Genomic DNA, 13,053 nt, shown 5'->3' on the forward strand with positions numbered 1-13,053 from the left:
GGGTCCAGTCCTCATCATTCTTTCCCTCCCTTCTGCCAATTTATTGGTTTGTGTTCGTCTCCAAGTTCTTTCTTCTATCTGTCTCTCCTCCTGCTCGCTGTTGTCTTCAGTTTTGCCGCCTGTCACTTCCATTTCTCCACGTTTCTTTCTCTGAGGAGCTGCCCAGTATGGTGCAGTAGGTCGTGAACTTGAGATGCTTCTCGGAAGTTACAGATTCAGTTCATGTTTGGTCTTAACTCTTTTTCTCGTCCTTCCTGGAGTATTATCTGCCAGCTCAGTGAAATGTTAACCAAGAACTCCACATGGAAATTGTTTGTATGGAATATATAGGGCATTTACTCAAATAACAATGAATGTTATGGGAATAAATGATTAGCTTAATGAGGTCTGGTATGGGCTTTTGGAACTTATGAAATTGGGAAATAATTATTACAGAATCATTTGTTGTACCGGTGCTTCTAAACCAACTTCAAGGTAATCTTGGACGCTGGAAAGTCTTCAGATGGACTACTGAGTCCCATTATGTCCTTCTTGATCTGAGTGTGACTTGTCTACACCTACACCACCAAGCTAGTGGTTCCTCAGTCTCTCTTCACTTCCCCTATGACTTTTTCCTAGTGACCCTGACCTTACTTTATACTCTGTTCATTTACAGCAAATGTTCTTCCACATGGTCTCTACCCCAGTCACCCGTAACTTACGTGCGCTTTTTTTATATTTGTATGTACTTTTGATAGGTTGCTTTGCTAAGCTTTTTAAAAATTGTTCGTGGGGATTCTCGATGTTGAACCATCTCGAAGCCTTGATATGGGAAAGATATTTCTCAAGAACTGCTCAGAAAGCTGAGAAAAATGACTCTCATTTTAGAACCTCAACTGTTTTGAACTGATGTTTGGGATGTATTTGCAGTCTTTACCTCTACTGTGAAGAAATGGGGACTCAAAATTATTTATTTCATGTATGATATTTCTTGATGTTTCCGACATTGAAAAGCGGTAATTTTTTCATCTACTTTTGAACTACACATGGTCAGTTTGGTGGCATGCAGAAAAGTTTTTCCTTTTCATATCTTTCTTTTTAAACTGTGCTCATCATTTCCAGAATGAATTAACATAAACTCAGCATATTTCTACAAGTTTGTGTCTTGATTTCTTCATGAAGGAGGCAAGACGTAAGGACAAACCCCGTATGTCATTTGCATATTCAGACACAGATTATACACATACAGGAGACAATGCTGTATCATCGCTGTTGCTCTCTTCATGTTGTTTTCGTATACTTTCTTATAATGCGAGAGCTAATTGTAGGCTGTTTAGTCTAGGAAGGGTTTCTGGGATGTGGGTGATGGTGTTGTATGGGGTATGCACATGATAAGACTTACTGAAGTTATAAGTTTCAACCTGTGTGGCGTGTCATTTGACATCGAAATCCCTTTTTTTAGAGTAATTAATTCTGGGATTTGGATGTCAAAAGAGACTCAGATATTTGAGCAAGATTTTCCTATTCCGTAGATCTTATGGTGTGCACACTTTTGAATAAATAAGCTCAAATCTTGAGCTGCGACTCTTCCCAACATTGTTTCACCCCAGTTGTCTGCCTCTTCCTGCGACATTTTGTACTCCTGTTTCCTCCCCCCGCACTCTCAAGGCACACAAAAGCTGACCCCACTGTTGATGATATTTTTAGTCTTTTTTAAAGCGAAAAACAAAATGAAATGATGTGCATGTAACAATGGCTTTGGCCAATAAAATTATTTTGGAAAAAAAAAAATCATCTTTTTTATCTTCTTTTTTAACATGTTTGATGTTTTTGAAAAGAACTGCTTTTTCCTCCTGACTCTGGATGGACTGACCTGGAAGAGTCCCAGAATTTCTCTTAAAATGTTGTCTTATTTCTTTCTTATCATTCTTTCTCTTTCCTCAAGCTTAATCAACAGAATGCCTCGTCCAACAATCTGAGAAAGACTGAGTGAGAGTGAGCCAGGTACATTTCTCTGTGAGATGGCCACTGAGGGGGCAGTAATCCACAGCTCCTTCTTTTCTTTCAAACATCTATCATCCTTTTCTCTCCTCCTGTTTTTGGTGTTTGTTACTCTCTTGCAACAATACCTTTGATCTTCTTATATGACCTAACTGTGTTGCAAGTGTAGCAAAAATGCTAAGTAAAAAAAAACCAAAAGATAAGTAGGAAGTAGAGGGAGGGAAACACCACTACACAGTCAAATTGGTCGCTTTTAAGCACAAGGAGGGGGCTATCCCGAAAAATGCTTTTTTGAGAAAATCAAAGGTAGAGTTTTGGATACTTATTCAGTTTCTTTACAAGACAAGAAGAGTTTTCTCTATAACCAAACAATGAAACCAAACTTCTCCTATAGGTAGGGCAATGCCCACTTTTGGTGTAGGTCAAGATTCCTGGAAACCCCCGAAATCTGGGTTTGCCTGCTTGTCCTTAAAAGCTACCAATTGTCCACGACAGCCATCCAGTGATAAGTAGAAAAGTGGTTGTCTCAGACAGGTGGACGTCTTGGACAATGCCATAGGAACAAAGAAAACGACACAAGGGGCAGAAGTAGGAAGTGGTGGTTTGTACGGGTGATTGTCTTTTTTAAAGAAAATAGTAGAGGGTTTTACGGCGCTTGCAACTGCATAAGGTCATATGAGCGCCAAGGGGTGGGTGTCAACAGAGAAGTTTTTACAGGGAATCAGACTTAGACTGTTCACCTCTCTAGCTTCAACAGCACAAGGCACAAGGTCTGCTTCGACTATCAAGGCACCCCAAAATAGCAGGTCACAAGGAAGTGACAAACATACAAAAGAAGTAGAGGAAAATGACAATAGTAAGAATCAGGGAAAAAAAGCAGCACTTCCCTGTTGTAGATCAGGCACAGTTATGAGCGTGACATGAGTCAGCCCATTTACAATTCTACGATGCTTGAACGAGATATGTCCCCCTTTTGGGAATGGCCTAAAGACACTACTGCCCCGGGGGGTCGGTGATTGTCTTGAACAGGTGATTGTCTTGAACAGGTGGGCATTAGAGCAGGTTCAACTATACAACACAAAACCAACATTGTCTTTTTTTACTTTGAAGCAATAACCAAAAGTGAGCATTGATTAACTCTTGGGTTTATTCATCAAACCATAAATATCTTCCAATAACGAAAGAAACAAGCTTTTCAGAGCTGAAATGTACAGGGGAGCGGTTGATAGAGGAAGTGAACAACAAAGAAAGTTAAGATATAACTTTACATTGTCAACAATTATTCCTCACCTATGTCTTCTGTTGGAAAAAAGCCATAGCACCAAATTTGTCTATTGTTTTTCTCTTGTATATTATTACATACATAAAATCTACAACAAGGACTGAGAGAATTAGAATTTTATACGTTAGGCTATAGAGAAATATCTCAATGGGTAGGATCTTCATCGTCCTGACAACATGGCAAGTTCATTGAATAGTAGGAATTTCATTGCAATCATGAAAAAAAAAAAAAATCTTTTACAGCATTTCTAACTTCAAAAGAAAGTTCTGAACTAATAGCCTACAAACTCTGAAATGATCATGTGATTACCCCCTATACTTTAAAACATTAGCCAAAGGCCCCTTGATGTGACAGGAAATATATGAATAAACACATTGATCAGAGTATGCGACACCTTAAAAGTTGCTACTCTTTGCACTATACAGGTTTATATTTCATGCCTAATTCAGTACCTCATTGCCACAGTAAGGAGAAAAATGTAAAAGACTAGCCAGAAGAACACAAGAACTGAGAAGTTGGAATGCATCCGTGACCTATTGCCACGATGCTAGGCAAGCAATACACCAATGACATGTTCAAGTTAAACAAATGCAGACAACGTTTGATAAAAAAATTAGTCATTTATTAAACTGGTGAAACAAAACAACTTCTGGTGACCTCTATTAGTATAAATTTAAGCAATAAGCTGACAGCTTATGTCAGTGTCTGTCCTTGGAGAAATATCAGAGCAAGCTCCAAAGTCAATGATTTCACCGCTCAAACCTCAGCAAAGGCACGATGCTAAATGGAAATGTACAAGTGAAGGGAACAGCTGCTTTAACCAAAAAATTACACAGGAGCAATACACAGGAGAATAAATTATGATATCAATCACATAAAATGGTGAACATTTAGTTAAAGTCGTCTCTGACATTAGGTATCAAAACACGGAACTTCACCTCTATCAAAAGAAATCGACTTATACAACACTGTAATTGTCAACACTCTTTGAATGCCTCAAAAGGCCAAGCATAGCCTAAAACTGCAGAAAGCACAACACCATCAGTGACTGAAGTAGGCCACTGTCAGTTCCAGTGGCCTGCCTATTTTCTATCCAAATGTCACCATCCAGCTACCTTCCCGAAGGGTCATCCTTCTGAAACTGTATTTCCCGATCAAACCAGCAATTGATTCTAGTTTCTGTTTGTTTCTTCCAAAAAATGTTTACATCAGCATGTCGTTACAGTCACAGTTTACAGAGAATCACAGAATATCACACTAGTCAAACAACACCCCCCCATAAACACCACAGCAGGCCATCCCAGTATGTCATCTTTTATAGCTTTAGACTTCACGCATCTTGCATTAGGATAAATCAAAATGGCCTTAAAAAATTAAAACAAAAGGTATCACAACTAGCAGAGCTGTGGAGAAACAAAAATGAATAACAGACTTCCTCATCATTACAAAAAGAAAAGACATTCAATTTTAAATGATGAGAGCTGATAGAAATATACAGCTCTTGGACACCTTGGAAGACATTGGAAGAATGGAGTCCAACTACAAGAGAACAAATTCTTCTGATGTAAGGAAGGAGATGAGCATTTCCCTTCTACCAAAAGAACAATGAACAAAGATTTCCTCAAACACACACTTCCAAAAACTTTCGTCACGAACATCCTAATTCAACGTCACCCTTTCACATAAGGTGAAGCATTACTGTTGTTGGAGTGGCTCAGAAATCTTTGACAAAATGTAACAACAGATGAAATAAGAAAAAACAAAACCCCGGCACAACACAACCTATTGTGTCTTGTCATCATATCACAAAGGCAAAAACTGGTAGGAGAAGGACATTTTAAAAAGCCCACGGCAAATGAAAGAATTACAAAAGATAACTATGATCTGCTTACACAAAAAGTTGTCAATGTACATCTCATCAACACAAATAGTCTCCTCTACTATACAATTATCTCCACAGGATCATCAATACATAAGTCATTTTGACAGTCCCCAGGCAGATGGGACTGGTCTAATATTATACGTCAGAAATTTATGTAATGGTCGTACAATGGACTATCCTTTGGATCATCTAAAGGAGACACAAAAAGAACACACAGATTTAATGATAAAAACACTCGTACGAGTTTCCTTTTTCTTTTCCAATGTAGTCAGGGGTAATAGGAAAAAGGCACGTTTTTTTTTCTAAACATTTTTTTTCGCAGAACTGACTTTAAGTGAAGTCTACTGTACATCTATATATCAATATGTGCACCAGATTGGAAATTACATACATATTCATTTTGCAAAAGCATTTAAAGGATTGGTGATCAAGAAGCCAATGGACATATTTTTTATATTTTGATACGATTTATGTTTGAAGCACAAATCAGCATGATGCACAAAGTATTCATCAAAACAGGAATTACATATTATAATTTCAGTTTCTTACTAAATCTGTGGAAACAGACACTGTGAAAAATATAAAAGCCTGATTCAATTGAAAACTTTACCAAACACGAACAAAGGCCTCTATCTACTTTATAGATAATTTCTTTAAAACAATTCTTTTCCTTTTTAAGTTAGATTAAGCGTTATTGGTCTCACTTTGTTGAGTAAATCCCTATGGCCCCCCCCAAAAAAACATGTTTCTGTGATTTACTTTGGTAGTCTCCACAAGAGGCAGTGAGCAAAGACATTTTTCTGTCTTTCATTCTTGACATTCATATCACTACGAAGTCCGAATAAAATTCCTTAAAGCGAAAAACATAATTATCAAAGCATGTACCATTATTATCTATGTATGCTCAGTCATTTAACTGAACACAAATACATGTTTTCTCTTGCAAAATATTGGAAAGTCATAAACCTATATGTCCAAAAATGAAGTCTAGCACCACAAAAGTACAAACAAATCATACAGTCCAGACCAGAAGAATGGCCACCAGTTCAGAAATTTACCTATTAGGCTTCTGTGCTTCTATCCCCTTATCCTTCTCCCAGCCTCCTGACCGTAGAAAGCATCATTCAAACACATCATGCCTCTGACAGAATGGAACAACATGACCATCTCCTATTCAAGCCATAGACCTAAGCAAGTGGAGCTATATCTTTTCCAGATGAAGCTCAAACAAACAGACGAAATATAATGCGGGTCTTTTCCCAGGCAAGTTAAGGACACGAACTGTTTCTACTTTTTTTTAAACGCCAACGTTGAGGTCTCACACACACACACACACACACTACACAGGCTCCTCCTCTGTTGTTGTATCATCCTCGCTGACCACTGACCACTTCTTATTTCCCCGAACTTTCTCATTCACTGGTCCTAAGAAGGCAGTGCCAGATGGACACTTGCTGGGGTTGAGATACCTGCGGACAGAGGAAAGGTGAGTACTTGTAGTACATTGCATGAAAAGCAACCACCTCCGAGTTAATGAACAGCTTACAAAAAGAAATGACCAACCGCCCTCCCACCCTTACAGCCTCAAAATGTAACAAAGCACAACATCAGTAATCTTAAAAAAGATGTAAGACTTGACATCAGCTCGCTCCAATAGTGTTGCTAAGGTTTTCCGATCCCAACAATCTCAAGAGCAATTCTGAGTTTGAGAACCCTATACTCTGGTACCCTTATACACATTCTCCGTTTAATATTGGAGTCCTAATTATATTATTAAAATAAATATTTCTCCAGAAATGAAGGTAAATCGAAATGTTTCATATGAAAAAATGGTGAACATGTACACAAAAACAACAACGCCCCTGTCCCCACCAAAGGTTTATGCATTTACAAATAACACAGTATGTACTATTATCCAATCACTAACGCAACCTCTCTGGTAACCATAGGGATATCATCTGTCCATAGATGGTCGGTTTATTTATCTGAGATTTAAGTTCTTAACTTCTATCTTCACGATCCAAAACTTCCCAAAAAGTCCAAGATTTAATGGTCACTTACTGTTTTGCAACACGCTTAAGATCATCTCCATTTACAGCAAACAAACGATCTCGATTTTTTTGCCTCATTTCGTCTGAGATATCGCGAATAAAACGTGTCTGGCCTCTGTTGGCCGGGGTCACTGGATGGTCAGCCTATAGACATGAAGAAAATAAACAAGACTGTTAATAGAACAAGTTTAGACAAAAAAGAAGCAAATTACATCACAAAATATTACCAAATATCACAAAGTTTGTAAAATTAAGTTGCTGATAAGGCACTCATTATCGACTCTGGAAAGAATTCTCACCTCCTTAGTCTATCAAATACATTTCACTGCCAAAGACCACCATTCACTGTAAACACTTGTAAGAAATTATTACATATCAATGTACATTTGAGAAGCCTTGAAATAGTCGACTTCTCAGAGTAAGACTTTCATACATCACTTTTCAAAACGGTGTTTGGCAGGGTCTTACACTAGGCAGTCGAGATAAAATCGTGGGTCTAGAGGAAAACTATTCTAAATGACATTTTGCAAATTTTAAAGGAGAAGGAAAAAACTTTCTCATTTCAACAGAACGCAATTCTAGGATCCAAAACAAACATGGGCTCATTTCGTAAATCGTTTTCTAATCAATGTCTTCCATTCTTGTTAAATCAAACAAAGTGTCACTTAGATAACTTTTTTCTGAGCAAAAGTGTGAGGAAAACTATTCTAAAGCGGTACTTAAAATAGTTTCCTTTGTTTTTAGCAGAGCCATTTGAGAAGAAAAGTATTCTAACTCACACACTTACAATAGTTTTCTTCATTTTCTACCACCGGAAGCAATTTTTTTGGAAAAGTATTTCAACTGCCACATATAATACTTTTCATCAAAATGTGTTCTCAAGTAGGAGATAGAATAACTTTTCATTGGGCAGCAACTGTCAATTTTAAAGCTCCGGCTCTGATGTTTTAACACAAGTTACGTCCCTCGGTGGAAGGTGACCCTATCCGTACGCCCTGGGGTCATTTTGTACTCCCGTGGTTGTATTCTTCACATTTTAGAATACTTCTAGTGCGAAGATCTCTTTGAAACTTTCAGTATTTCTCAAAAAATCATTTTGACAGACTGCTATGCAAAGCATACGGATCGGAATAACCAGCAAATTTCCTCTTTGGAAAGTGGTGGCACAGACTTCCCCGCATCGTATGGATACAATAGTAAAACACGACGTACGGATAGGGTTAAGGCTGTTGAAAAATCCTAATTTCGGCCGACATGTCACTTAGAATAATTTTCCTCTAGACCTGTGAAAAGATGATTGTCACAAAAGTGTATAGAAAATATAGCTTGACAAGCTGAGCAGGACGGCCCAATTTATGACAGATACCAGACTTCAAAAGTGTGATGCGATCGAGAAGAAAAAGAAGTAGCTTGAGAAACCCAAGCATGCAAGTTTTGGGGGCACTTTTTTAAAAAGACGGTGTTACTTATGAGCTCATTAACTTCCCTGCAGGTCAAATTGAAATTCTAATAAATCTTAACTCTTTCCGGACGTATCGCCGATATAACGACTGTGATAGGGCACCTCACTATTGTTTCGTTTTAACATGATCCGTCATTTATAATTACTTTTTATTGTTATTGAAACTAGGAAAGGATTTAAGAACCGAAAACATCTAGTTTCACTTCGTCAAAGCGTGGGTTTGGGGAAAAACGAGTGAATTTGTTGTTGCGGTCTTGCATCAACAAAACGATGTAACCGGACTCAGTATAAATATCATAACTCAAACAAAAATTGGAATATTGCTTTCAAATAAAAAGCTGCGCATTCAGAAATTTATGGATTATGCTCTTGGCCTGTATATGATAAGATATCTATGCTGATTTTCTTTCACATGTTTGGTGAATGTAATCTTTTCCGTTAAAATTTAATTTTCTCATCATCATTTCCAACCCTTGTAAAGCATATTTATATATATATTCAAAATTAATCCTTGTTTCAAGTTGGAATGTATTCCTTATTCAATTTCCTTCAATTTGATATATCATATGTCACCCTTTGAGTGATGGTTTTGCTTCTAAGAAGTTATTTTGTACACCACCTGTGTAGCCAAATCGAGCCACAAGTTAAATACGTCTAGACCCCCTAAAAACTACGCCCGGAAAGAGTTAACTTTTGGCAGACGAATGTCTCTTTTTCATACAGAAGCAACTTGTACCCTGCGATGCAAGAATCTGAGAAGGACACTTATTAAAGGAGACAATTATTTTCATATGTATTTTCAAGGAAAGTTACTTTCATTTTTTTTTTTTTTGTCAACGAGAAGAATACTGATACCTTAAAAAACATTATTCTTTGAGGACTTACACATTATCCTTATAATTTTCAAATAAAAAAAAGGAAGAAAAAATTTTTGCGATTCAGATTCAAATTCAATGTTTTAAAAAGATATCATTGCATCATTTTCGGAACAATGAAATAACACACCCTCCCCAAACACAACACACAGACAGCAAACACTGCGTCAGCCCTGACCTTCTGGAACACTCCGAGCTTGGCCTCCTCTACGTCCTCCTCAGAGAACTTTCCATCACCGGCCCACTCGATGCAGCGGTTGAACACGTCCAGGGTTTCCAACGAGTGAGGATCTCTGAAACACACAATCCATGAACTGAGTACACTATCAGGACCAGAGACAAATAATTAGCAGAAAAAAAAGAGTGAGCGTGCGCGGGTCTCTCAAGCAGAAAAAGTGTTAGAAGTTATCTTGCGTTATTTCCTTTTGGCAAGTCACGACTTTGAAACCAAATAAATGCAAGTAGGCCATTCTGCATCTTAGTGGTGTTCTAATTTTGTTATCAGAATCATCACTGAGCAACAAAAAATCATCGAAGCTTCGAAGCGTGAGCTCACTATTCATGACATTTGAACACCTCCGTCAAATGTTTCTTTTCTTATATATCGCAACCCCTGTACTTTCTTGTCGTATCTCCATTGTTAATAACAGTGAAAACAGTTCATAACAAAGAGTGAGCTTAAGAAGATGTCACATTTTCACTGTTAAGAAAAATGGAGATACAACCAAAAAATACTGAGGTCGCCATATGATAAGCATAAACCCAGACCTAAGTCCTTCTATACTACATTCGCTAGTTATTCAAAGCTCCGTCGAATAGTTTTTTCTTGTATGTGATAAGCCCAGACCTAACTTCTGCAGTTCGAAGAGCCGTCGAATCGTATTTTCTTATATGTGACAAGCCCAGATCTAACTTCCGGTATTCAAAGCACCGTCGAATCGTTTTTTTTTTCTTATATAAGATAAGCCCAGATCAAACTTCCACAATTCGAAGCCCTGTTGAATGGTTTTTCTCATATTGTGATAGCCCGCCAGTCACTGAGCTCGCATGTGTTGTTGTCCCAGACAGTGCAATGTGTTGACATCACGTCACCATTCATAGCCCTTTGAATTTCAAGTAGGGTTAGGGGAGCTCATTGCCACAGCTAATTTCATGGAAAAAACATTCGCTGCGCTTCAAGAGTCATGTGCCCTTGCTTGAGCTGTCCATAGTGTGGCGAGTGAATATTGAATAGTAAGAGATATTCTCTAAAGGATTGTGTTATAATTTTTGTAGGCTCCTCTTATCACTCTGTCTCGTAACCATCAAACAAAGAGTATTTCTGTATTATTTATCTGAATGATTTTAGATAAAATGCTCAGCCCAAATCCAAAATCATTTAAATAGTGCTGACTGGGGCACAAAATATTTACTATCAGTAAGTAGCAACTGATCAGTTGAGCCAAGGAGAACCACTTCTAGTCAAGAAAGGTCACTAAAAGTACTAAAACAAAACACATTATACATTTTTCTGCAGGTCACAGCACATGTTTGTTAACTCACCTCATCTCTATATTCTTATTCAAGTTATTCCATCTCAGGCACGTTGTACCATCTTCTATATGAATACTCCAAAAAGACCACAGCTCCTCAAGATTAAACAATAAAGTAATAGTTTAAAAATTACAGTCTGAAAATTAAATAAGCAAAAATGAATGTAAAAATTTTTTTTAATTGTAGAAAATAAGAGAAAACACAAGGGCAAACCTGTAGGAAAAGAAGTTGAACGTTCCCTGACCAAGCTGAGCCCCACTGCCATAGGCTCCTCCTTTCTCTCTGAGGACAAGAAGAACAAATCATCACATAATGACCGGCTTTGGACAGGTGGGGGATCAAAAGCAAGGCTAGCCATTAACTACACAAACATGATCAAATCTGGGGGCAGCACAAGAATTTTACCATTGTTACAATATTTTTGCGGATAACATATTATTTGCTTGTGACACTGGCAGCAACTTTAACCAAGGAAAACTAAACTGAGGGCTTTTAGTACAGCCTCTACTTCAAGAAAAGAAAGCATTTTCAATAAGGCATAACCACTGGACTTTTGGGGTCATAGTGAGGTCAAATAAATATCAATATCAAATATAAACACATCCTAGAATACAATCAGGGCAGGGTCGAAGCATCCTGCCCCCCCCCCCCCCCCCAAAAAAAAATTCTTGAAAATATTTTGGAGGGTTATGCAACATTTACAATAACCACTACAAAGGTGAGGAAAACCCAAAGAAAAAAAAACACCAGAAATTATCCATAACTCACATCCACATGAACCGACATCTTTAAGGGTGAAAGGCAAGCATGTGCAGGTATCACACGAGGAGGTATGTGTGTTCGACGTCGATATTGTCCCAATCTATTCCTGATATTTTACAGAGCATCTCCGTCCTTTTGCTGGGATGTTGAGTCTCTCTCATTCTGGGTTGGTTCCTACACTACAGGCAGGGTGTGAAGCAGCCAGTCTCTTAAATTATTTAAATCGCGTTGATGGGTGTGTAAAACATCTACAGTTATAATTACTAATCTTATATCTTTCGAAAACAACATTTTAGAAACAGTACGACATGACCACTCTAACAAGAGACACAAAAAAACAAATCTCTATTTTTCTCAAAGATAAACAACTCTTAAAAAAAAAGAGGACAGAACTAAAGCGACCCCCCTGAGAAAACTATTTCTCATGTATATTGTAGCAACTCTTCGCTTAAGGTTATCAGAGCAATCGTAAGTACCTTGTAGAATGGAATGTCTCACCTTATCTCTCTGTGAAGAAACTTCCTGGACATCAAAGTCCCCAGGACCGTCAATCTGCAAAAGAAATAACCATGAAATGAGTTCAAATGAGTCTGCCATTCAAGATTTTAAAAACATATTTTTCACTGTGAAGGGCATCAAGTAGGAATAATGTGTCAAAACTCTTTTTAGGATCATAAGACGCTGGGTTCCATTCCAGCGTAGCTGTATAGGACATTATTCACCTTCGTAGTCCATCCAGCTGCAAATGAGTATTTGACAAACCAAAAGCAAATGAATATGTGAGGCAGCATTTTTTTGGGGGGGGGGGGGGCGAAACATCTTTTAATATGTCAAATAAAAAACCATTCCTCTGTTGATTTTACTGTAAAAACGTTAACTAAATGCACCAAAAATGTAAATTTTCATTTTCCTAGGGCTCTTCAGTTATGGAATTCATCAAAATTTGGGGGCCATTTTCTCTCTATTTTTACCTCTGAAACCAGGCGACCCCCACATCCTTCAATCGCAAATATCTTCAATTCTATTAAAGAAAGGTGGATAACTTTTTCACTGAACGCAAGACAAATAACGAAGCTTTAAGATGATACCACTACCTTCATATGCCCCAAAATTGACAAGCGCCCGATTCCACTGCGTCGTGACACACATATGATAAATAATAGCAGTGTGCATTTAACAAACAGAAGCATTGTAATGTACAAAAAAATTTTTTTTCCTTGGGGGGG

The 13,053-nt window shown here is 37.8% G+C and overlaps 1 protein-coding gene across 2 annotated transcripts in view; it reads right to left on the reverse strand.

Annotated features, from left to right (window-relative positions):
* Positions 1-3,109: 3,109 nt before the first annotated feature.
* LOC101858943 (presequence protease, mitochondrial) overlaps positions 3,110-13,053 on the reverse strand; it is a 31,275-nt gene continuing 21,331 nt past the window's right edge. For both annotated transcript variants that reach the window (XM_013083296.2, XM_035970118.1), the window contains exons 22-26: positions 12,326-12,379; positions 11,279-11,347; positions 9,711-9,825; positions 7,206-7,339; positions 3,110-6,613 (exon numbers count right to left, since the gene is read on the reverse strand). In XM_013083296.2, the coding sequence (XP_012938750.1) occupies positions 6,484-6,613; positions 7,206-7,339; positions 9,711-9,825; positions 11,279-11,347; positions 12,326-12,379 (502 nt within the window). In that variant the 3' untranslated portion in view covers positions 3,110-6,483. The remainder of the gene's footprint in view (positions 6,614-7,205; positions 7,340-9,710; positions 9,826-11,278; positions 11,348-12,325; positions 12,380-13,053) is intronic.

This window comes from Aplysia californica, unplaced genomic scaffold, assembly GCF_000002075.1.
Source record: "Aplysia californica isolate F4 #8 unplaced genomic scaffold, AplCal3.0 scaffold00223, whole genome shotgun sequence".
In the NCBI taxonomy this organism is placed as follows: Eukaryota; Metazoa; Mollusca; class Gastropoda; order Aplysiida; family Aplysiidae; genus Aplysia; species Aplysia californica.